Genomic DNA, 22,920 nt, shown 5'->3' with positions numbered 1-22,920 from the left:
ACTCTGAGTGAGTACTTTTGAGGGCATTCTTGAAATATTCCCACAACAGTTTGTTCTCTACCAGAGAAACCAGTGGAACATCATGGTGAACCACAGGAAAATTGTACACCATAAAACATATGGTTTTGTTGTCACTCACTTCCAACATCAGTCACCCACCCCCCCACTTCCCCCCAAAGAAACACCGCCAGCCAACTTCTGAAAATATGTTGACTGTCTATCTTCTGAAAACCCCCATGAGTTGTGAAAAGGAAATGGGCGACCGGCTGAGTTAGAAGCTCCTGTTAAAAATAGACACTGTGTTCTGCTGCTGTCCTCCAACCAGCTGGGTCCCTCAACCTCCTGTTCCTGTCTCCAGCTAAGGGCCAGGTGCACGAGGGGACTTCACCCTGGGCTGGGAAATTACCGCTTACCGAGCGGGGCCATGCCCCTGTTGGAATACTTTAGAAATCCATCCTTTGTTGTTACCTTCCTTGTTTCCTTCTTGGTTTCCTTTCTTCTTTCCCTGAGGTAAGCACAGGTCTATAATTGATTGGATAGGTATAGCCTAAGCAATGTTACCATCCTATGTTGCTTTCACCAATCCAACCAATCAGATTTGAGATGACTTCAAGGAAGGTTGGAAAGGAAGGTTGCGTTTTTCCCTCCCTCCCTGCGGGTCTCTGTGGGGGGTGGAGGAGCGGGAAACGTTTGTGTTTCGTCGCTGGCTCCGTGGAAGAAGTGCAAATGTCAGACGCTGGTGTTTGTTATGTGAGCCCGTTGTTTTCTCTGGCCCGCGCATGTGGAGGAGTTTGCAGCTGAGCCCTTTGGGTATTGGAATATTGCGCAAGTCGATAGCAGCTGAGTGTGATATTACAGACATGTCAATGCAATACCTACTCTGTTTGTGTAGGCCTATGCACAGACAAAGCAACCTTTCTGTGCCTGAAGCAGAGTACAGGCATGGGGGTTTGATGAGATGTAAGTCGAACAATGTCAGGTGAATGCGCGTCCCCACAGGAAAGAGCCCGGAGAAAACGAGTGAGGCGAGAGAACAGGAGAGGGGAAAGGAAGGATAGCACTGGAGAGGAGCTGTTCGCTTGCATCCTTCTTGCAATCAAGGCAGTCCCCCCACCCCCCTCTGTACAGAGGGCACTAGCTCCAGGGAATGTCTCTGTAGAGGCGTGCTTTTCAAGAGGTATGTGAGTGTGTTTCCCTCTTAAATCACAAGGCCTAGATTACCTTGCCTTTGTGTGTGTGTGTGTGTGTGTGTGTGTGTGTGTGTGTGTGTGTGTGTGTGTGTGTGTGTGTGTGTGTGTGTGTGTGTGTGTGTGTGTGTGTGTGTGTGTGTGTGTGTGTGTGTGTGTGTGTGTGTGTGTGTGTGTGTGTTGGGAGCCAGGAGGGAAGCTTCCTCTCTGGAAGTAAAATATTACGTTACAGCACATCTTGTATGCTTTAGTCTGGTAAAGCAGACCCTAGGGAACAGTGACTAGGGTCTGGTTTCAACGATGGACTCTGTTGACATAGAGGAACTACGTCACTGCCCAGGTCACTACTTTATCTGCTTGAGTATAATACTACATAGTAGCAAGATGGAGATCATTGAGGTTCTTTTTAATGAGTGCATTTCGCAAGGGGCTAGCTTGCATCAACTACCTTCACTAAAACCACTGCAAAGGCTTTGACGGCAAAGTTTGATTTGGAATCGCGACGTTCTGGCATGTCTGTCTTGTGATTTGTTGGGAGAGTTGTTTGTTTGAAGAGGACCCAACTCGGAACAATTTTTTCCCCCGTATCGAAGTTGCCAAAAGAGTCTGCAATTGAAACCAGACCCTAGTCACAGGTTTCTGCCTGGCCTCTCTTCCAGGGAAGGCACTTTGAGGCTGTCATTGGTGCCTCACTGTTTAAGGGAGAGAGTAGCCCACTACTTCATAAACACCAGTGAAGGAGGACGTATTCATTACGCAACTTATTTTCTCTCAATTCAGGGAGAGGTTTGTGAGCTTTGAGTGTGTGTGTTGTGGTGTGCGTGTGTGTGTGCGCGTATGTGTAAGAGAGAGTCATTTAGCTCACTTTGGAATGAAAAGGCCTGAAGTCACATGTAGTGGTAGAAAAAAGGGATTTGCTGACGTGGCTGACTTGACCATTTGACTTTCCACAGATGTGTCGCCAAATTACACAGAAACAGTTTGTTTGTTGTACTTTTCACATGCACCCCTACTTGTTTACCGTAGACTGTGTGTTGTGTCACTTTCCAGTGGAAGCAACCTGGTCTTACAGTTCGCTCACAGTGTTGGCCTTGTTTTTGGGGCCACAGGAGCACAGAGGGGTACACGGATTTGGGATTTTAAATTGCGTTGAAGTCGGGGTAAATTATGTTTTTTGCGTTTTTAGCCATTTAGACCTCTATTTGACTTATTAGACTATTCCTTATTCCCATAAAACAACATTGTAATCTCTCTCCCTCTCTCATATCTGTCTCTCCCAGGCCTATGGCTTAGCTCTCTTCCCTTTTCAGGCAGAGACTCGTCCATGTTGTCCACTAACGCAGAAAAGACTAAAGAGCACATCTCCCTCCCCTCTGTGTCATTAGCTGCACCCTGTTGCTGCTATCGCTGACATTATTACCATAGACGAGAGAGAGAGAGAGATGGGGAGGAAGTGAGACAAAGCAACGAGACAGAGCAAAAGGGAGAGAGAGAAAATTGACGTTTCCCTCTGTGTTGTCAAGGACAGGTTACTGTGTGAGAGGAAAGATGGAGACAGACGGAGTCATACAATACATGGGATTCTGCCTCTGTGTGTGCTCGTACAGTTCAACTGTCATGCCACACTGCACATGCTTTCTGACCGGTCAGTTCTCACACAGGTGCCCACGTGCATGCATGAGTGTGTGTGAACAATACCCAGGCCCTGTTTGACATCTCTACTAGGTGCCAAATGAGACTGCTTTCTTTTTGTCTTCATCTTCTCCTCCCTTTCCCTGTAAATGCCAGAAAGAGAAATGAAGAGAGAGAGAGAATGAGTGTAAAGTGGTCCAGTTTTAACCTGCGGCCCCACCCCCAGCTTTTATTCCTGTCTAATTGGTCAGAAACAAGATGTGTGTAAATCTGGCACGTCTCTGAACAGTGCAGGTCAAAGAGGAGACACTAGAGAGGGCCAGGGTCGCCGGTCCCCATAACTCTCTCCCACTTCCTGCTTGTCCTCTTACCATGTCTCTCTCTTTGGGTCTTTAGCTCTGTGCTGCCCCAGATATATTTACAGGCACAGCCTTGGCAGCTCTCTACAGTTTTTATATTTAACCTTTATTTAACTAAGCAAGTCGGTTAAGAACAAATTCGTATTTACAATGACGGCCTACACCAGCCAAACCCGGACGACGCTGGGCCAATTGTACACCGCCCTATGGGACTCCCAATCACGGCCAGACATGATACAGCCTAGATTTGAACCAGGGACTGTAGTGGTGCCTCTTGCACTGAGATGCAGTGCCTTACACCGCTGTGCCACTCGGGAGCCCAGTGGCGCAGCGACAGTTCTGCTACTACAATGGACAAGGCTAAACTTCTGTTCTCTGATATTTGCAACGGGTCTGCCATCTGTACCATACGTTGTTACCGTAGTAACTCATATTCCCCAAAAATCATTAATCCATACAGCTCAAGCATCTTGCCCAAGGACACACAAAGATGCTTTCACGTCAGAGTGGAAGCTGTATTCCTATTGAATAAGCCTATTCTCTGAGAAACCGGGTCTTTGAGGGAATCAGGTTATAGGGCCTCTAAATGCAGTATGCAGTGCTGTGGGGACAATACTAGCTTCTTAAAGCTACACTGTCTTCTGTCTCGATCTCCAATTCTACATTGTGTGACACAGTTCCGTTAACGAGGAACAAGGAAATGGATAACGCCAGTCCACCCGAGCGTTTCCGGAGCGATTTTCACCTCTGTCAACATTTGTTGGAAATTAGCCCTTTAATTTACTGGCCACTTAGAAGGCCGTTGTGGCCAGATGAGGTTATATTTGTTAATTATAATCACAATTAAGCTCTTAATCAAACAGAGGTAATGTTACTCTACTCATTAGGGACCGTAGCACAGATTCTCCTTTCTTCCATTGAGTTTGCATGATTGGCTCTGGAAAGGCAATTTCCAATTCTCTGCCTGCTGTGTCCGTCGAAAAAGAAAACAAACAAGAAATAAACACCCTCGATAAGCGACTAACAATTGTTTATGCGTGTGTGTGTGTTCGAGCCAGATTGTGGATCATTAATTACACTCTAAGTGTATGTGACAAGGGGCTGAACCTCGGTTCTCTAACATCAATGGAAGGGAAGGAGTATGAGAAACTAACATTTTATTAGCTGGGGTTATTCACAGTGAGGTTTGCATCTGTCCAGGTTTGTGCTCCCGAGTGGCGCAGCGGTCTAAGGCACTCCGTGTCAGTGCTAGAGGCGTCACTACAGACACCCTGGTTCAAATCCGTGTCAGTGCTAGAGGCGTCACTACAGACACCCTGGTTCAAATCCAGGCTGTATCACAACCGGCCGTGATTGGGTGTCCCATAGCACAGTGCACAATTGGCCCAGAGTCATCCGGGTTTGGCTGGTGTAGGCCGTCATTGTAAATAAGAATTTGTTCTTAACTGACTTGCCTCGTTAAATAAAGGTTAAAAATGATACTCCTACAACTACAACCCCCCTTGGCAATGGCGGTGTCTTCTGGCTTGTTTATCTTGACTGGAGAGAGGAGAGTTTGTTCACGACTGTTCTGCCGTGAACAAACTGGGTGAGAAATGCAGCAGTGAATCACTTCTCATGAAAAAACAAAGTCTTCTGATGCCTTGGAGGCTCAGTGGAGTCAGCTGAGCAGAGCAGTGATATCTGTGAGTAACAGAGAACGACTACAGGGGCGTAGTAGGACTCTGTGTGTAGCTTGTATGTTCAGTGCTGGAGTTGGTTAACGGTTTTCGGAAAGAACCCCAAACCACAAGGCCTCAAGTGTTTATGCAGTTTCGGCAGAAGAGGCAAAGTATGTGGTTGGAAGACCGCTTGTTGTGGAGCAATGAGGAGATTATTAAACTGATTGCATGGAAATTATTACGCCATAGTGTCCAGTTTAGCAAAGAACCACTCTCGACAAAACAATTCCACACACTCTCTGTCGTACCGCTCCAATCCGTGTTGCTCAATCCCCTTCCGTACTTCAGCATGACACGTCATGATGTAAATGATTATGCACGGTTTGATGGTGGCTGTTGTGTCCTTGTGGTTTCATCACCCGTTGCCTGTTTCTGCTGCTGTGTTAAAAGAAGAGCCCTGCTGAAAGGCCTTTGCCTTGCAGTGTATGTCACTGACAAGACTGTACTAGAGGAATGTGACGTTTTAAATGAAATACGTTTGCTAATATGGGTGATTGTGAAGGAACAGTCTTGAAGACAGGAAAGGGTGTGTATGTACATATTGTGGTCGTGTGTGAAACAGTTACAACTCATGGCCCTACCCCTTTCTCTCTTGCAAAACCCATCCCAACTTTTGAGCTCTCGTATTCAGAACCAGACCAAACACCTGATTGAGCCGTGCAAATGATCTAGTTAGAGTTGCTTCTCTCCCCATTATGAAAACTGCGTCTATCTTCGGGAGCTCTTCTGGCCCGCTGTTTGAGTGGAACTCTGCTGACCTACAGCAAAGCTCTCCCTGAAGATCTGACTCCAGATCAGACTGCAGGATGGCTCATCCATAGAAATAGAATGACTAGAATAGGAATCCCCATTCGAGTTAAACGTATGTTGTGTACCAGGAAGTACAGTAGGTGGTCGTCATAACTGGTTCTGTACTGACTCAGGCCCAGGCCCACACAGCTGATTCACTGCTAGTCTCATGATGACGGTGCAGATTTGACTTTCAATGATCTATCTATAACGGACTTCACAGTCAAAGCTTTTCTCCATCTGTAACTACAACCCGGATCCACTTTCACCACCTGTCATTTGACTGAGTATTGATTTGGTGTCATGTCTGTAGGTCAGTATCTCGGCCTGCATACTATTATGGCTAACATTGCCTCTAAGTAGTTTAATGCAGATTTCCAAATAGTTGGTCGTGACACGTTGGCGGTTCAATGGTTTGCCAGTTTGTCTTGCGTCACATCTAAAGACTGGGTTGTGGCTGTAGACATAGTTTGGTTCATTTTGTTAGAGCTGAGGAACATCTGAAAGGCTTTAAGTGGGTCACAGTGCCAAAATGTTTCGCAAACTGCTGGTCTGAGGTATTAGGCTTGATGCCAATCCATAGTTTACAAGCCTGCAGAGCCTCGAGGGTCTGCCGGCTCAGAGAATATGCTAAGTATGAAAACCAATCGCCTGCGGACTGTCTTACATTCAAGTCTTATATGGTCCTTGGGCCCGTCTAGCTTTGACAGATGGAACAATTTGAAGTGTAGGCTACAGGCAAGTGAGAAGCACACATTGTACTGTAATACTATAGAGTCTGCTTGTTTTTTGGCAGAAAATAAAGAGAAAAAGTGAGGGGGGGGGGGGGGGGGGGGGGTGGAGTGATACTGTGGCAGGAACTTTGACCTTGTTTTCCCCCAGTTAAACGAGATGGATGGTCGCAATTAATTCGGTGGTGACCATTAGCCAACGAGCCGAGCACAGCACAATCAAGCTTAAAGTGCCAGGGAGGGAGGGAGTAGAGAGAGAGAGAGAGAGAGCGAGAAAGAGGGAGAGATAATGATGAAGAGAGGGAGAGAGAGTAGAGAGCTGGCACTTGAGAGAGGGGGAAGAGGAAGAGAAGAACAGGGAGTGAGTAAAGAGAGAGACGAAGGAGAGAATTTCCACATGCACACTCTCCCTCTCTCTCTGGATCGAGTCTGGGACTCTTGGAGGCTGGGAATATATCAGAAGGCATTGGCTTCAATCACAGTGATTCTGTCCGTCTCAGTTGGGGTCAGCAGTGGCCCAGTCTGGAGCCGTTAAAGGCTGTTTACCCTGGGGGAGTCTGAGGAATGCTTCCTTCGCAGGGGGTCGGCTGGCTGTTGAAGCAATGAGATTCCAGGTACTAGATCCAAAGCATTGGTATTTTCAACCATTGTCACGCCAGGTCACTTAGTGGTGATTCTGACATCCACACTGCCCTCGACCTTTCTGACTGTAAGTGGTTGAGGAAGATTGCACTGTGTATAGGAAAGTCTGGCATGACTGAGCTAGACTTACGGACAATACTGAAACAGCTGCTTTCCAGATACATAAAAAGTATTGCCCGTTTGTGCAGTAAATCTTCATAGTCTTAATATTCTCTGATACAGTTGAAATGGCATGCTGCTCTCACATAAGACACAAGCTGTAAATTATGTCTTTCATATTCCATTAGACCCCAGAATCTCACTGTCAGACTCTCCCTCTTGCAGATGTAATTAAATCAGACGAGGAGATCTTTTCAAAGGAACGGAAGACAGGGAAAAGGACAAAGGAGAATGATGCTAAAATAATCCGTGTTCGATTAGAGTCAGAGTTAGATTAGGAAATGGACATTCTGGTCACTCTGAACATATCCAGGTGTTAGAAATGAACAGTATCGTGACAGATGGAGTTTGAATGTGTGTGGCAGGAACGTTCTTTGTGTCAGTAGAATGGGAACTACAGCGTGTATTTCTTCTAACCCTATGGCCTCTCCATACCATAACTAACGCACCCTTCCAACATACTGTCAGTTAATAACAGCAAGGGCTCAGCCCTAAGTTTCTCGCTCCTAAGAGATTGTGTTTGTGTGCGTGTGTGTATATGTGTATGTTAGTGTGTGACGCCAGCTCCCAATGGGTACACAGAGCTGCCCGCCGCCTATAACTTTCCCTCCACTTTTTTGATTTGCTATTGGTGTTTCTGTTTCTGTGCTCTACTCTGTGTTCCCAACGCGGTCTCAGGGCAGTTCATATGATTCTGTAGGTAAACCTGTGGCACTCCATTTAGTATGATATGCTACGTTACGTTAGGTTACATTCTGAATGGGATAGTGGTCGAACATTAGAATAAATATTAGGCTGACATAACTTATCATGCTTCTTGGAGAAATGATAGTATTGCACGTCTTTATCTGAGACCAGGTTGCTTGTTGCGCCGTACCAATAAAAGAGAATTATGGGGAGAACTTGAAGGTTAGTTGATGAAGGTTAGTTGAATTTACGTAGCAGGTTAGGTGAATTGGGTTAAGTTTAGAATACGTTTTAGCTAAAATGCTACAGTTGTCCCCGACGGGACTCAAACATACAACCTTTGGATTGCTAGACTGTCTTGGATTACGCCCACCAATCCTCTCTGACCAACCTCCGTACTATAGTTCCTGTCTCAAGTAATTATACCATAATTAGGTATCATACGTCTTGGAGGTGCTAAGAAATACGTCAAGTATATTGCGTATGGCTCTGAGGCCAGGCTGGTGTTCCAAACTAAACTAAACTGAGAGTATTATTTAAAAGTTCCAAAGACACACCAGAGACTGAGCCAGACCAGAGTAAGATCAATGGTCATTTTAATGAGTTTTATCTCCCTCTTTCTCTTCTTCCCTCCTCTCTCAGTGTGTGGGCTCCTGTTTGTGCTTGAGTCTCTGTGTGGGAGCGTTTGTCTATTAGCATTTGAAGTATTTGAGTAAAAAAAGTATGGATTGGTACAGAAAGTTGGCGACGGGGGGGATTTGTTGTGGAAGTGTGATACGGAGAGAAAATAAATTGAGTCCATTTAAATTGAAAGCTTTCTATTTTCTTCGCTGTCGAGATTAGTACTATTTATTGTCCCGGCTAGCGGCGTATTGCATGGCTAGGTTTCAATAATTATGGTTAACAATGTTATCATGTCACATTCTTGGCCGCAGCCGTGCATTTACTGTAATGCATTGTCTCGTTGCGCTGGTCCATTTCCAAAAAGAGTTCCATCTTAAGGGAGCCTGGGATGGGGAAACATATTTGCGCAACGCATGGTATTTACAGAGGCCTGCAGGTGGGGGGAGTGTATGTGTGTGTTTGTGTGTGGTGCTGCATTATTTTGCAACTCTGTCTCTCTAATAACCTGAGCACCGTTGGGTTTCCGAGTAAACGTCTAAACCAGAAATAGCACGGTCATCACACACTGCAGGGGTTGTGACTGAAGGCCTTATTTCTTTTTTGGAGGGAAAATGCAAACACTAACGGAGCATAAAACCCTCAACCAAGACAAACCCATTGCCATCGTTAAGCATAGGGTGCCACGAAGATGTCACGATGACAAGATTATCAGTGTAGTTGTTGCCATGGTGAAGGATGGCTCTGTCATGTCTGTGTGAAATGGTGTCTTTAAGGAGTGTCATTATCCCCTAGGTTATCTCATCAGCTGGCTCAATCCCATCAGCCTCTCTGCTTCTACCTGACAGAATGTGCACCGTTTGTAATTGGCCAATTTTACAGAGCTGTCCAACTAAGTGAACCTCTTCTCAGAAACTTCTGTAGGGAATAACTTGCAGCAACTTTGAAAAACGTCATCCAACAATGTTTTGGTAGCTTGTACTTGGCTATAGCGTCTATTACCATAGAATAAGAGGATGTATACTGAGAATGCACACTTCATACGGTGTGTGTGTGTGTGTGTGTGTGTGTGTGTGTGTGTGTGCGTGCGTGCGTGCGTGCGTGCGTGCGTGCGTGCGTGCGTGCGTGCGTGCGTGCGTCAAATGTCTACACAGTATGTTCACCCAGAATGTACAGTACTGTGTGTACAGTCAGACGGGGTCTCATTCTCTCTGGAGGTTAAGAGATTCATCTTCCCCTCCCTGTGCCAGCGGCTCCTCTGACTTCATTTGCTCTGTGAACTCATGAATAATTCATAGTGAGTGTGAGTAAAGCGGAGAGGTCTGGCTTTAGGCCACGTCTTCCTCTCCTCCTCCACCCCTCCATCCTTGTGCATCTCTCCCATCCTTGTGCATCTCTCCCATCCTTATGCATCTCTCCCATCCTTGTACATCTCTCCTTTTGTCCCTTTACTGCTAAATTGTCATTTCCCCTTCCTCTCTCCCTACCTCCTGGGAAGTGGTGGGAAAAGTGCCCAACTACCATACTTGAGTTAAAGTAAAGATACCTTAATAGAAAATGACTCAAGTAAAAGTCACCCAGTAAAATTCGACTTGAGTAAAAGTATTTTGGTTTAAAACTTAAGTATCAAAAGTAAAAGTATAATACTTACAAATTCCTTATATTAAGCAAACCAGATGGCACCATTTTTAATATTTATTTTTATTTACGAAAAGCTACTGGCACACTCCGTCATTCAGACATCATTTACAAACGAAGCAGGTGTGTTTAGTGAGTCCGCCAGATCAGAGGCAGTAGGGATGAACAGGGATGTTCGGTTGATAAGTGCATGAATTGGACTGTTTTCCTGTCCTGCTAAGCATTCAAAAAGTAACAAGTACTTTTGGGTGTCAAGGAAGCTGTATGGAGTAAAAAGTCCAACATTTTCTTAAGGAATGTAGTGAAGTAAAAGTAAAAGTAGTCAAACATATAAATTGTAAAGTATAGATACCCCAAAAAACGACTTAAGTAGTACTTTAAAGTATTTTTCCTTAAGTACTTTACACCACTGCCGCTGGGACAGCTTGCTGTTCAGTGTAGTGGATGTACCAGTTTCCCCAGAGCACTGACAGGGTCACTACTTTGCCTTTGAAGGAATGAGAGAGGGATGAGATTCTCTCTTCTTGCACTTCTGCCTTCTCACAGCACTACCCGATGAAACACACGCAAGCAAACCCACACGCACACACCTAGAGGGACTCACTATAATCGTTGTGATAATCAGTGCAGTGCCCTCTCTCATAACTGGTCTTTCTACCAAGTCAATTCCTGCTGCTGCTGCTGATGATGACACGGGCTATGATTATTCTCATGGCATAATGATGGCTGTAGCAGGCTGTTTTGATGTTTCACATTTACAGGAGATGACGGGATAGCCTAGCTTGGTGTATGCCTCAGGGCCTAACCTCTCTGTATTTACCATCTGCGTGTAGATCGACTGTTTGTTTAACTCACTTTTTTGTCCCTGGAAGGTCTTGTAAAGTTCAATGCGTGCATGTTCAGTGCATTTGAGGCCCTGATATTTTTGAAGGGACTTTGCGCTTGAGGAATGTGCCCTGTCCTGACACAATAGTATTCTGTGGACTTTGCCTTTGGCTTTGATGAATGGTTATTGAAACAGTAGTAGTAGTTCCCTACGGAGATTGTTTGAATTGGAGAGAACGTCTTCATTAGTAGAGAGGCAGGAGGGTCCAGTCGGCGGGACCGGCTGTCGTAAAGCCCTGTTACTTTGGAGGGGGTCGAGCACGTCCTATAAGGGTCACGCACCAGCGCCCAGCAGCCAATGGCACGGCGGTAACTCCGAAGGGTTCGAACAAGAGATCATCGGACGCATATTTTTCCTGGCTGTGCCAACGTGTGCTGTCTCTAAGTTCCAGCTGGTACCATTACGTCTATGAACATGACTGTGTTACGATGAAACCGTTCCCCGTTTCCCACCGTTATTGAGTTCCCAGTGTCCCTAGAGTGCCTTAAACCCTGGCCGTGTCAGTCTGTCCCCTAACTTTCAACCCCCTCTCTCCCTCACCCCTTCTCTCTCACACTTCCCTCCCTCACACCCTTCCCCTGACTCCCCCTCCGGGTTAGTGGATGCAGCAGAATCAGCCCTTTTTATTCCACTTAACATTTGAACACGGTCCTTAATGCGCCATCCCCTCTACTGACTGCATTAGCATAAACGGGGGGGGGGGGGGGGGGGGGGTTCTTCTACAGTAAATGCTCTAAACAGCCAGAACAGGCAGCCTTTTGAATCGTCTTTAACGGGGTGAGGGGTGCTCAACTCTCATGTGGTTACAGGGTGATTTATTGTGCACCACACTCAGTTTATATACATATACTACCTGGTGCATACATATAAAAGTACTCATAGGCAAGCAAGCACACACATGCACATTTTATATAGGGCTACTACACACACACACACACACACACACACACACACACACACACACACACACACACACACACACACACACACACACACACACACACACACACACACACACACACACACACACACACACACACACACACACACACACACACACCACTCCACACACCTCATCCCAAAGCTTTTGGAATACATTAAGCAGTGCATGGCTCCTGATTAAGGGGAAGCAGTTTTCCCAGTATTTCGCTCCTTTCGCCTCACCTCCAGGCACTGCTGTGGAAGATGTGTAATTAGTAGTGTGGCGAGAGCGGATTTACATCCCGCTGTGTCCTCTCTCAGATCTCATCTCCTACTGTAATTTTCAATAGGTGTCGCTAGCTAATTTCCATAAGCTATAGAGACATCAATGAGCTGGGCGAGGCTATGACGACTCAAACTAGCCCTGTGTGACAGATAAGAGTATTAACTACTCTTCAGCAAATTGCTGAAAGGAGGGTTTTTCAAAAGACCCAAAAAGAGCCAACCCTTGTTTTTCAGGGTTGTCTGTTTTGATGTGGTGTCACTCTCTATTTCCTGTGCCTCAAATAGGAAACAGGAAGCTGGCTCAGCTGTGTTTCTATAGAGCAAAGAGGTTATCATTAGCAGGCCTCAGCCCTGTGGTTTCTCACTGTCATCCATCTGCAGGCCCCGGCTCAGGCACATCAGGGTGAAAGTTCATATGGCGCCCAGCCACGCAAACATATAAGCGAGAACCAGAGCCACAGGAACCAGAGCCATAACATCCTGGCAACCTGTGGCCTGACCCGACTGCCTTGTTATTGACGCCTCCTGGGGAGGGCTCCCGATTGGCCCCTCTTGGCCCTTGGAAAATGCGCTCTCAGCTCCTCTCTTGACTCCCACCCCTTCGACCGAGGCAACCAGGCTCTTTTATTGGGACGCCTCTCGAAGCTGGGAAGGAAAACAATAGAGATGTATGACTCGTGGCCCTGCTCAGCTCGCATTCTTGTTTCCTTTGCCAGGGGCGAGGTGTAAGTCACTGCTCTTTCCCTGCTGCTGCTCTCTCACCATGCTGTCCCCTCACTTCCTCCCTCGCATTTTCCACAATCCTCCAGTACGAAGCTCCCTTCCCCTCTCCTCCTCCTCTCCTTTCTTCCAACCTCCTCCATGGTGCTGTAGTTACAATCAACACTCTTGCTCTGTACTCTCGGAGAGCTGCGAAACACACAAAACTCCAGGTCCATTATCCCCGACATTCCAATGAGCACCTTTGCTCACTAGCTGCCGCGAGTTGAAAGGCATGAAATGTACACCGTTCTGACTTTCCCCGAAACATTTAGAGCTAAAAGGGGAACGTTTGGGGGTTTATTGAAAGGGTGTATTTCAGAGCAGCCAACCTTTTTTCCTTCCCTCTTACAGCAGAGCTGTCAGATAGAGTGTAAACAAGAGTCTTGGTATTCTGAATGCCAGATCAAGTGAAGCATTTTTAAGTGAAGCACATGGGGCGGGGGGAAAGAGGGGGGCAAACAAATGCAACCAGCAGGAGGTGTGTGTCTGTTTGATGCCGCCCCCCTTCAGAGGTAGTAGGAGTCATTCTCTGGGGCTGAGCATGCTGGGAGGCTGACAGGCCTTATTCTCTCTGCCTCGCTCTGCCTCTTGTGTCTGAGACACAGTCTCCCCCCGGTATCCCCCTTTAGATTACAGCTCAATACAGCACACACATTGTGTGTGTGTGTACACACATGTGTGTGTGTTCATGTGTATGTGTGTGTCTGCGGGTATGTGTGTTTGTGTGTGTATATTTGTTTTAGTCTTTGTCCAATAGAGGAATTTGTACTCTGCTTTCCTTCTTTGCTCTGTAGCCTTAATTTCCCCCAAAATGTACACCACTTCAGTTGAATATTGCAGGAAAAAGCTGTTTCCTGAACATCCCCACCAAATGATAAAGCAGGTCTGTCTGACGTCTAACCTTTCCACCCCCAATGTTTTTTTTAAACTCTTCATCACTATAGCACACCTCTGTTTTGCCTCACATTTACTCTCCTTTATATTGGACCTCGGAGTGTTCAAATGTGTAGCTCTAGCAAGACCTGAGGATGCACAAACAACAAGCAGCAAAAGCGCCCTGGGATCAATAAGGCAATTTTGGTGCGGGTCAGCTGCTGACACTCTGGTTATTTACTCTGGAGGTGGTGGGGGTGGGGGGGTAGACATATTACCCTGCTTACCTAGCTCCCTCAGTACCTTTTAAACATGACGAACAGCCCCTGTGGTGTCCAACCACATGCAGACATGCCCCCAGCCCAGTCCCCTGCCTCTGACCTGCACTGGGCCGCCAAATAGCATTTTCTTTGCCTGCAGGCTGGACAGAATGTTTGTGTGTTGCGTGTGGTGGGGAATGTTAGTATTTGGTGTTGTTGTAACATGTAGGTCTACTTATGTGTGCAAGGTCGTGGATGTGCCGAAACAACAAAACAGGAATAGCCTACAACAGAGGAACATCTTGAGATTTTGGGTTACCTATTGGTAGCATTTCACACCTTATTCTCCTCCTACATCGCTGTAAACATTAGACCCTCTGAGTGTCATTCTAGCTGACTGTGCCACCAATGCTGTGGCAGAAGTAAAACCCTCAGAAAGATAATGTTGCTCATGTCATGGTTCCCCGGAGGCAGGCATGGGAGCAGATATGGCCTGCAGGCAGGCGGCGGGGGGTCACGCATGGCAAGGATTCACCCAGGGAAGCGGGACGTGTGTGGGACAGCTGTCTCGGGGCTGAGCTAATCCCTCTGATCCCTGCCTTGAGCTCAGCTTCCCACTGGAACTAAGGAGGGATGCTAACAGGGCTAGCCTAGCTTTAGAGAGCAGGACTCTAACAACAAGACTAGCCTATAGGCCGAGGGAAGGCGATAGCTACAGTAGGGAAGCCTATAGCTTTGCTCGTTTGAGAATGAGGCTCTGAAAAAGAGTTAACCTAGGTTGAAGGTGGGACACTAACAGGGCTAGCCTAGCTTTAGAGAACATGGCTATATATGTAAGCCTGAGGGAAGGAGATACAGTCAGCTCGACTAAATTAAATAATGCGCCGAGTACAACAGATGTAGACTTTACCGTGAAATGTTTACTTACGAGCCCTTAACCAACAATACAGAGTTAAAAAGTAAGAAAAATGTACAAAATAAAAAATGTAACTGGTAACACAATAAAATAACAACAGCGAGGCTATAAACAGCGACAGGTACCGAGTCAATGTGCAGGGGTACGAGGTAGTTTAGGTACAGTAATTGAGGTAATAATATGTAACTATGTACATGCAGGTAGGGGTAAAAGTGACAAGGCAATTAGGATGGATAATTGACAGAGTAGCAGTAGCGTATGTGAAGACTGTGAAAGTGTGTGTGTGTGTGTGTGTGTGTGTGTGTGTGTGTGTGTGTGTGTGTGTGTGTGTGTGTGTGTGTGTGTGTGTGTGTGTGTGTGTGTGTGTGTGTGTGTGTGTGTGTGTGTGTGTGTGTGTGTGTGAGCGTATGTAGTATGTGTGTGTGAGCGTATGTGTGTGTATGTGTGTGTTGGAGTGTCAGTGTAGTATATGTGAGTGTGTAGATTCCAGTATGGAGCCAGTGCAAGAGACTCAGTGTAAAAAAAAAGGGTGCCAATGCAGATAGTCCAGTAGCCATTTGATGAACTGTTTAGCAGTCTTATGGCTTGGGGGGTAGAAGCTGTTTGCTTGCCGTGAGGTAGCAGAGAGAACAGTCTATGTCTTGGGTGGCTGGAGTCTTTGAGAATTTTTAGGGCTTTACTTTGACACCGCCTGCTATAGAAGTCCTGGATGGCAGGGAACTCGGCCCCAGTGATGTACTGGACCGTATGCACTAGAGGTCGACCGATTATGATTTTTCAATGCCGATACCGATTATTGGAGGACCAAAAAAAGCCGATACCGACTAATCGGCCGTTTTTTATTTTTTTTTATATATATATTTGTAATAATGACAATTACAACAATATTGAATGAACACTTATTTTAACTTAATATAATACATCAATAAAATGTATTTAGTCTCAAATAAATAATGAAACATGTTGAATTTGGTTTCAATAATGCAAAAACATAGTGTTGGAGAAGAAAGTAAAAGTGCAATATGTGCCATGTAAAAAAGCTAACGTTTAAGTTCCTTGCTCAGAACATATGAAAGCTGGGGGTCCTTTTAACATGAGTCTTCAATATTCCCAGGTAAGAAGTTTTAGGTTGTAGTTATTATAGGAATTATAGGATTATTTCTCTCTATACGATTTGTATTTCATATACCTTTGAGTATTGGATGTTCTAATATGTACTTTAGTATTGCCAGCCTAATCTCGGGATTTGATAGGCTTGAAGTCATAAACAGCGCAATGCTTGAAGCACAGCGAAGAGCTGCTGGCAAATGCAGGAAAGTGCTGTTTGAATGAATGCTTACGAGCCTGCTGCTGCCTACCACCGCTCAATCACACTACTCTATCAAATCATAGACTTAATTATATTATAATAACACACAGAAATACGAGCCTTAGGTCATTAATATGGTCAAATCCGGAAACTATCATTTCGAAAACAAAACGTTTATTCAGTGAAGTACGGAACCGTTCTGTGGCATCCCTAAGTCTAAATATTGCTGTTACATTGCAAACCTTCAATGTTATGTCATAATTATGTAAAATTCTGGCAAATTAATTACGGTCTTTGTTAGGAAGAAATGGTCTTCACACAGTTCGCAACGAGCCAGGCAGCCCAAACTGCTGCATATACCCTGACTCTGTTGCACAGAACACAAGAGAAGTGACACAATTGCCCTAGTTAAAAGAAAATCATGTTAGCAGGCAATATTAACTAATCGATTATATGCAACACAGGACAAGCTAGATAAACTAGTAATATCATCAACCATGTGTAGTTAACTAGTGATTATGATAAGATTGATTGTTTTTTATGAGATAAGTTTAATGCTAGCTAGCACCTTACCTTGGCTCCTTGCTGCACTCGCATAATAGGTAGTCAGCCTGCCACGCAGTCTCCTCGTGGAGTGCAATGTAATCGGCCATAATCGGTGTCCAAAAATCTTGATTACCGATTGTTATCGGCCATTCCGATTAATCGGTCTACCTCTAGTATGCACTACCCTCTGTAGCACCTTACGGTCGGTTGCCAATCATTTGCCATACCAAGCGGTGATGCAGCCAGTCAAGATGCTCTCAATGGTTCAGCTGTAGACATTTTTGAGGATCTGAGGGCCCATGCCAAATCTTTTCAGCCTCCTGAGGACTTCATGACTGTGATGGTTTGTGTTTGGACCATGATAGCTCCCATCCAGAATGACCCACGGGAGCAATCAGGGTCAAGTATCCCGCTCAAGGGTGCATCGACAGATCTCCCACCCAGTCGACTCAGTGACCCGAACCAGCAACATCTCGGCCACTGTCACAATGCTTCCAACTGCCAGGCTACCTGCCGCCCCCAACCATCCAAGACCCCCTACAGTCCCCCCTGAAAACCTCCCCCCCCCCCCCCCCCCCCCCCCTGTCTCCACCCCATCCAAGCCACCAACCCCATCCAATCCAACCAAACAACTATGAAAAACAGACAAGAACAAAGGAAAACAACAACAAAACAACCATGTAAAACAAAAGACATCAAGGACAATTAAAAAAACAGCAAGGCCAGTATGTGTGGCACTCTCTACGTGTGCTTGTGTACGTGTGAGCACTTGCGTGGCATCAGCCTCAGGCAAACCATCATTTTACCCCTCACTCAGCAACTTCACTCCCACTCATCTCCAGTTCCATATTCCAACCCTCAGTTTCCCTCATCCCATCCCACCTATCTCTGCTGGCCACCATCTTCGGATATCTATGATGTTGAATGCTGAGCTGTAGTCAATGAACAGCATTCTCACGTAGGTGTTCCTTTTGTCCAAGTGAGAAAGGGCAGAGTGGAGTAAAATAGAGATTGCATCATTTGTGGATCTTTTGGGGCGGTATACGAATTGGAGTGGGCCGAGGGTTTCTGGGATGATGGTGTTGATGTGAGCCATGACCAGCTTTTCAAAGAATTTCATGGCTACAGATGGGAGTGCTACGGAGATTTAGGCAGGGACTATGGTGGTCTGCTTGAAACATGTAGGTATTACAGACTGGGTCAGAGAGAGTTTGAACATGTCAGTGAAGACACTTGCCAGCTGGTCAGGGCATGCTCTTGAGTACACATCCTGGTAATCCTTCTGAATGTTAACCTCTTTAAAGGTCTTACTCGCGTCGGCTATGGAGAGCGTGATCACACAGTCGTCCAGAACAGCTGGTGCTCTCATGCATAGTGTTGTTTGCGTCGAAGCGAGCATAGAAGGAATTTAGGTCGTCTGGTAGGCTCATGTCACTGGGGAGCCCGCGGCTGGGTTTCCCTTTGTAATCCGTGATAGTTTGCAAGCCCTGCCACATCTGACGAGTGTCAGAGATGGTGTATTAGGATTAGAACTTCATCCTGTATTGACGCTTTGCCTGCTTGGTGGTTCGTCGGAAGGTTTAGCGGGATTTCTTATAAGCGTCCAGATTAGTGTCCCGCTCCTTGAAAGCGGCAGCTCCAGTTTTTAGTTCAATGCGAATGTTGCCTGTAATCCATCGCTTCTGGTTGGGAAATGTACGTATGGTCACTATGGGGACGACATCGTCGATGCACTTATTAATGATGCCGGTGACTGATGTGGTAAACTCCTTAATGCTATCGGATGAATCACGAAATATATTCCAGTCTGTGCTAGTGAAACATTCCTGTAGCTTATGATCTGCTTCATCGGACCACTTCCATATCGAGCGTGTCACTTGTACTTCCTGTTTGAGTTTTTGCTTGTAAGCAGGAGTCAGGAGGATAGAGTTATCCTAAAGCTTTGTACGCATCTCTGTGTGTGGAGTAAAGGTTACAACTGTATTCAGAGTTAGCCTAGCTTCAGGGTGGTAAGCTAACAGGCTAGCCTAGTTTTAGAGGGGGGATAGGACTAGCCTATAGTCTTAGGGAAGGAGGTACAGCTAGATTAGGACTGTATTGAGGATGAAGCACAAACTCAGTTATCTTAGCTTCAGGGCGGGACGCTAACAGGGCTAGCAGGCACATCTATTACATTTAGGGCTGTCCCCGACCCCAAAACAATCTTGGTCGACCGAGAGTCGTCTGTTCTTTCAACCAATTGATTGGTCGAAATGTTAAAACATGTATTTTTCCATGTATAGACACATCCTATGTGTTTTAATCAATTCAACTATATGCACTGCGCTTGTCTGATGCTTTAAGAGCACTGTTTGATGAAATAGTTAAGACACATAAATGACTAGAGGGAGTCCCACAGCAATTGGTTTGATTGTGCCGGGCCAGGCTCAGACTTGCTGCGCTGTGTAAACCAAATGACAGCGAGCGACTGTGTGACTAGCACCCGTTGTCTCTCTCTCTCCTCCCTGCTGCAGCATCAACATCAACAGTGGTTATGGCGCTGGCCGTGTTGCTGAATCTGGAACACAATTACAGCCATTTCTGACTGAAAAGTTCTGTTACCTAAATCCCTCATTTATTTCGGAAAAACATTCCCTATTCCCTTAACCCTTGCTCTCCTTACATGACACACGTATGCATTGCCTGCACGTGACTAATTGGGCCTGACCTATAGCATATCATAATCACATGAATAAATTAGTTATAACAAACTCGGAACACCGTAACACATGTGACAGTAAAATAGATGCAGAGGATGTGACAAAAAAAATAGAAACTGGTTGCTCAGGAGGTAAAGGGAAAATCAGATGTGTGGAATAAATTTGACTGGAGATCAAGAAAAAGAAGGAGCAAGTGCTGCGTACATATTATGTGCGCCAAACAGGTGCTGTTTGATGACAATATCATTTTTCTTACCATTTGGAACAATGTAAACAACGCTAAATAAATTATAGGCGTACCAGTGAGTCTGTTGTAATGTTTTTTTTGTTTTTTGTTTTTGTAAAGCCTTTTTTACAGCAATGACTAAAAACATTTTCATTCATTCGTGAAGGCAATTTCCGAAATGGAACGGTTTATTTATTGTTTAAGCTGATTATTCAGGGGCCTCTATGTTATTTTATTTAAAAACTCAAATGCTTGATTGCATTTCAAATCATGAATGACTTGTATGCTGTGTGATGACATGAACGAATGAATGATAGATTGATACAGTAGCCTGTGTATTGAAATACAGGCCTAAGTAAGTTCCGGTATTTATTTTATTTAAACTTTATTTAACTAGGCAAGTCAGTTAAGAACAAATTCTCATTTTACAATGACGGTCTACCCCGGCCAAACCCTCCCCTAACCCGGATGGCGCTGGGCCAATTGTGTGCCGCCCTGTGGGACTCCTGATCACGGCCGGTATTGAACCAGGGTCTGTAGTGGCACCTCTAGCACTAAGATGCAGTGCCTTAGACTGCTGCGCCACTCGGTAATAAGACTAAACAGGATGTGCTCTTAGGCCTACAGCTCGATGGTAGTTATACCAGGCTCCTATACTAAGCCTACTAGTGATAATTACATTACTTATTATTATTATAATGACTAAAGAAATCTCGGTCGACCAACAGCCTATCAACCAAACAATCGACCAGTCAACTAAATGGGTTCAGCCCTAATTCAGTTGGATTGTCTGGTCTTGGAAAGACATTCTGGTACGCTGTGGCTGACTGGTCGCGAGCTGGAAATGCCACAGAGAGCAACAATGACAAATTCCTAATGGATTAATCAAGGCATGCAGGAGTGAGAGTGGAGTGAGCGAGCATGCTGTGTTTCTCATTCTCGAGATTTATTTTAATGAGGTAGCGCCCCACGATGGATTACTACGCCGGGATATAGACCCGCTCCTGTTTCTGTGGGGATATTGGAATCCTCCGAGGACACTTGAGTTCAGCAGGAGATTTATGTGCAGCTCATGAATTACTACAGCTGTGAATTAGTTCTTAGATAGTAACGGTTGTAAGAAATATTAGGTGTCTCTAATTTCCCACCCCATCACATCGCTCGTTGTAACTCCTGAAGATCCAAGTTTGCCCGAGCGCATCTACAATGCAAATTACGAACATCGGTGCGGTTTTGAATGACCTTTCAGACCACAAAACCGTAACTGTGATGATATATTTTGAATGGAACTAATGCGTGCCATGTCCTGGACTATGCATAGAGGGCTACAGCATTTTTGCTACTAATTCTACCCATGTACTCCGACTGGTGATGGGATTGTTCAGCAATCGTCATAACACTCACGTTAAGTGGTCTGGCTGCCAGATGTCAGTTATGCTATTTCCACCAGAAACCCAGAAAGCTTGACTGACACCCGTAGGGGAATACGGAGTCTTTAATGTGGCTCAGGTATGTAAGCTCACCCCTTAAGCTATAGTGAAGAGAAACACCAGGCATGTGGAAAGTAGACATGAGTGACGAGTCTAACGACTGTCTATGCATCTACAATGGAGACATAGGACAATATGGAGACTCCATCTGATTACATTGTGGTGCCACTCGGGCCGGGTGTCCTCCCCACAATCTGACCCATCTCTTTCCCCAATTACCACAGTAGGCTGGTGGCCTATTTGCTTGTTGAGGCGCACGGGGATATCACGCTCCGCTAGACGAGGACGCCGGCGAGGCGAAGAAGCCTTGTGTAGGAAGAGCAGGGAACGAATGCTGATTCGCTTTGTCTCTGTGGCTGGATGGGTCTTAGTCTTAGCCAGGCTAGGTACTCAGTAATGCTACATTTCCAAGGGTCTGTCCCAAATGGCACCCTATTCTCTACATATTTTGCTACGGTTGACCAGGTCCCATAGGGTTCTAGTTGAAACCAGTGCACCAGGTAGGGAATAGGGTGCCATTTGGGACGCACTTCAAGTGTAATTAGGATGTCTGATGATTAGCGCTGATTTCTTGTTTCATCTCTTATAATGCAGGCTGTCCGTCTTGTGGCCTTTTTCTGGGGCCTTGTTTTTCTTAGAGGATCATATCTCGTTGCAAATGTAATTGTGTGTGTCTGTCAAATGGAATCACTTGAGTCATTTGTTAGAGTGTCTTTGTGTGAGCGCATAAGAGTGTGCGTGTGTATATCCTTTGGTTAAGGTGTGTCAGTGGGTGCAGTGCACCCGGTGTAGGTTAGGACTTTGTACCTGTATACAAATGTATCTCGTTAGTATGATGGATGGGTTTGTGTGTGTGTGTATGCGGCGTGCATGCATGTGTGTGTGTGTATGCGCTCTCTGTCATTCCCCTTTCCACCCGTAGCGCAAATTATGCATTAACTACATGTGTAAATGCATAATAAAGTTGACAGTCTATATCTATCTCAGAAAGAGGCATCCACATAGCAGAGAGAGAGATACTGTAGTATGGGAATCGTTGCAATGGTATAAGACAATGTCTCCCACCTAGAGAGATAAACAGAGCGAGGGAGAGGAGGGGATGATGAAGGAGGTGGGGGCGGTTGAAATAATATTTGGGAGAAAAGAGTAAACATGAGACTCTAGTGATCTGTGTTCTGAGAGAGAAGAGAAGGTAATAGCACCGCGAGCCTGAGTCTGTCTTCTGCAAAGCACTATCGCATTCTTTGTGCTTCGCTATAAAGACATTACTGGGTGGTATGGGGTATGAATGAATAAGTCTGCCTTTTGTTTTGTCCAAGTCTGAGACAGAATCCTAACCCCCCCCCCCCCCCCCCCCCCCCCCTCCCTGCCCAGCGCCCCATAGATGAAGAACCCCAAAGAAAAACAAAGAGAGCCATTGTTTTTGGGCAGCTTGGGGGAATGATAGCGTACCCCTCAAAAAAAGCAAAATAGCAATAGGGGAGGCCTCAAAGTCTCAAAGCAGAGCTGACACCCAATAGGGTGAATGACAACCTAGTTATTAGAGCAAAGGATTCTGGGATGGAGAAGGGAGGGGGTTAC

The 22,920-nt window shown here is 45.7% G+C and overlaps 1 protein-coding gene across 4 annotated transcripts in view; it reads left to right on the top strand.

Annotated features, from left to right (window-relative positions):
- The window catches only part of LOC120031345 (mannosyl-oligosaccharide 1,2-alpha-mannosidase IC-like), a 205,041-nt gene that overhangs the window by 5,198 nt on the left and 176,923 nt on the right, over positions 1 to 22,920 (top strand). The window contains exon 1 of one of the 4 annotated variants that reach the window (XM_038977055.1): positions 899 to 1,177. The exons of 2 other annotated variants lie outside the window; for them this stretch is intronic. Coding sequence is in view for 1 of the 2 variants with exons in the window: in XM_038977054.1 (XP_038832982.1) it covers positions 2,189 to 2,347 (159 nt within the window). In the remaining variant the exon portion in view is untranslated. Of the gene's footprint in view, positions 1 to 898; positions 1,178 to 2,173; positions 2,348 to 22,920 lie in introns of those variants that run through there. One more of the 4 variants, XM_038977054.1, reaches the window with a different exon arrangement.

Source organism: Salvelinus namaycush, chromosome 37, assembly GCF_016432855.1.
Source record: "Salvelinus namaycush isolate Seneca chromosome 37, SaNama_1.0, whole genome shotgun sequence".
In the NCBI taxonomy this organism is placed as follows: Eukaryota; Metazoa; Chordata; class Actinopteri; order Salmoniformes; family Salmonidae; genus Salvelinus; species Salvelinus namaycush.
The sequence above is the reverse complement of the archived record's forward strand: the minus strand, read 5'-3'. Positions and strand labels throughout refer to the sequence as shown.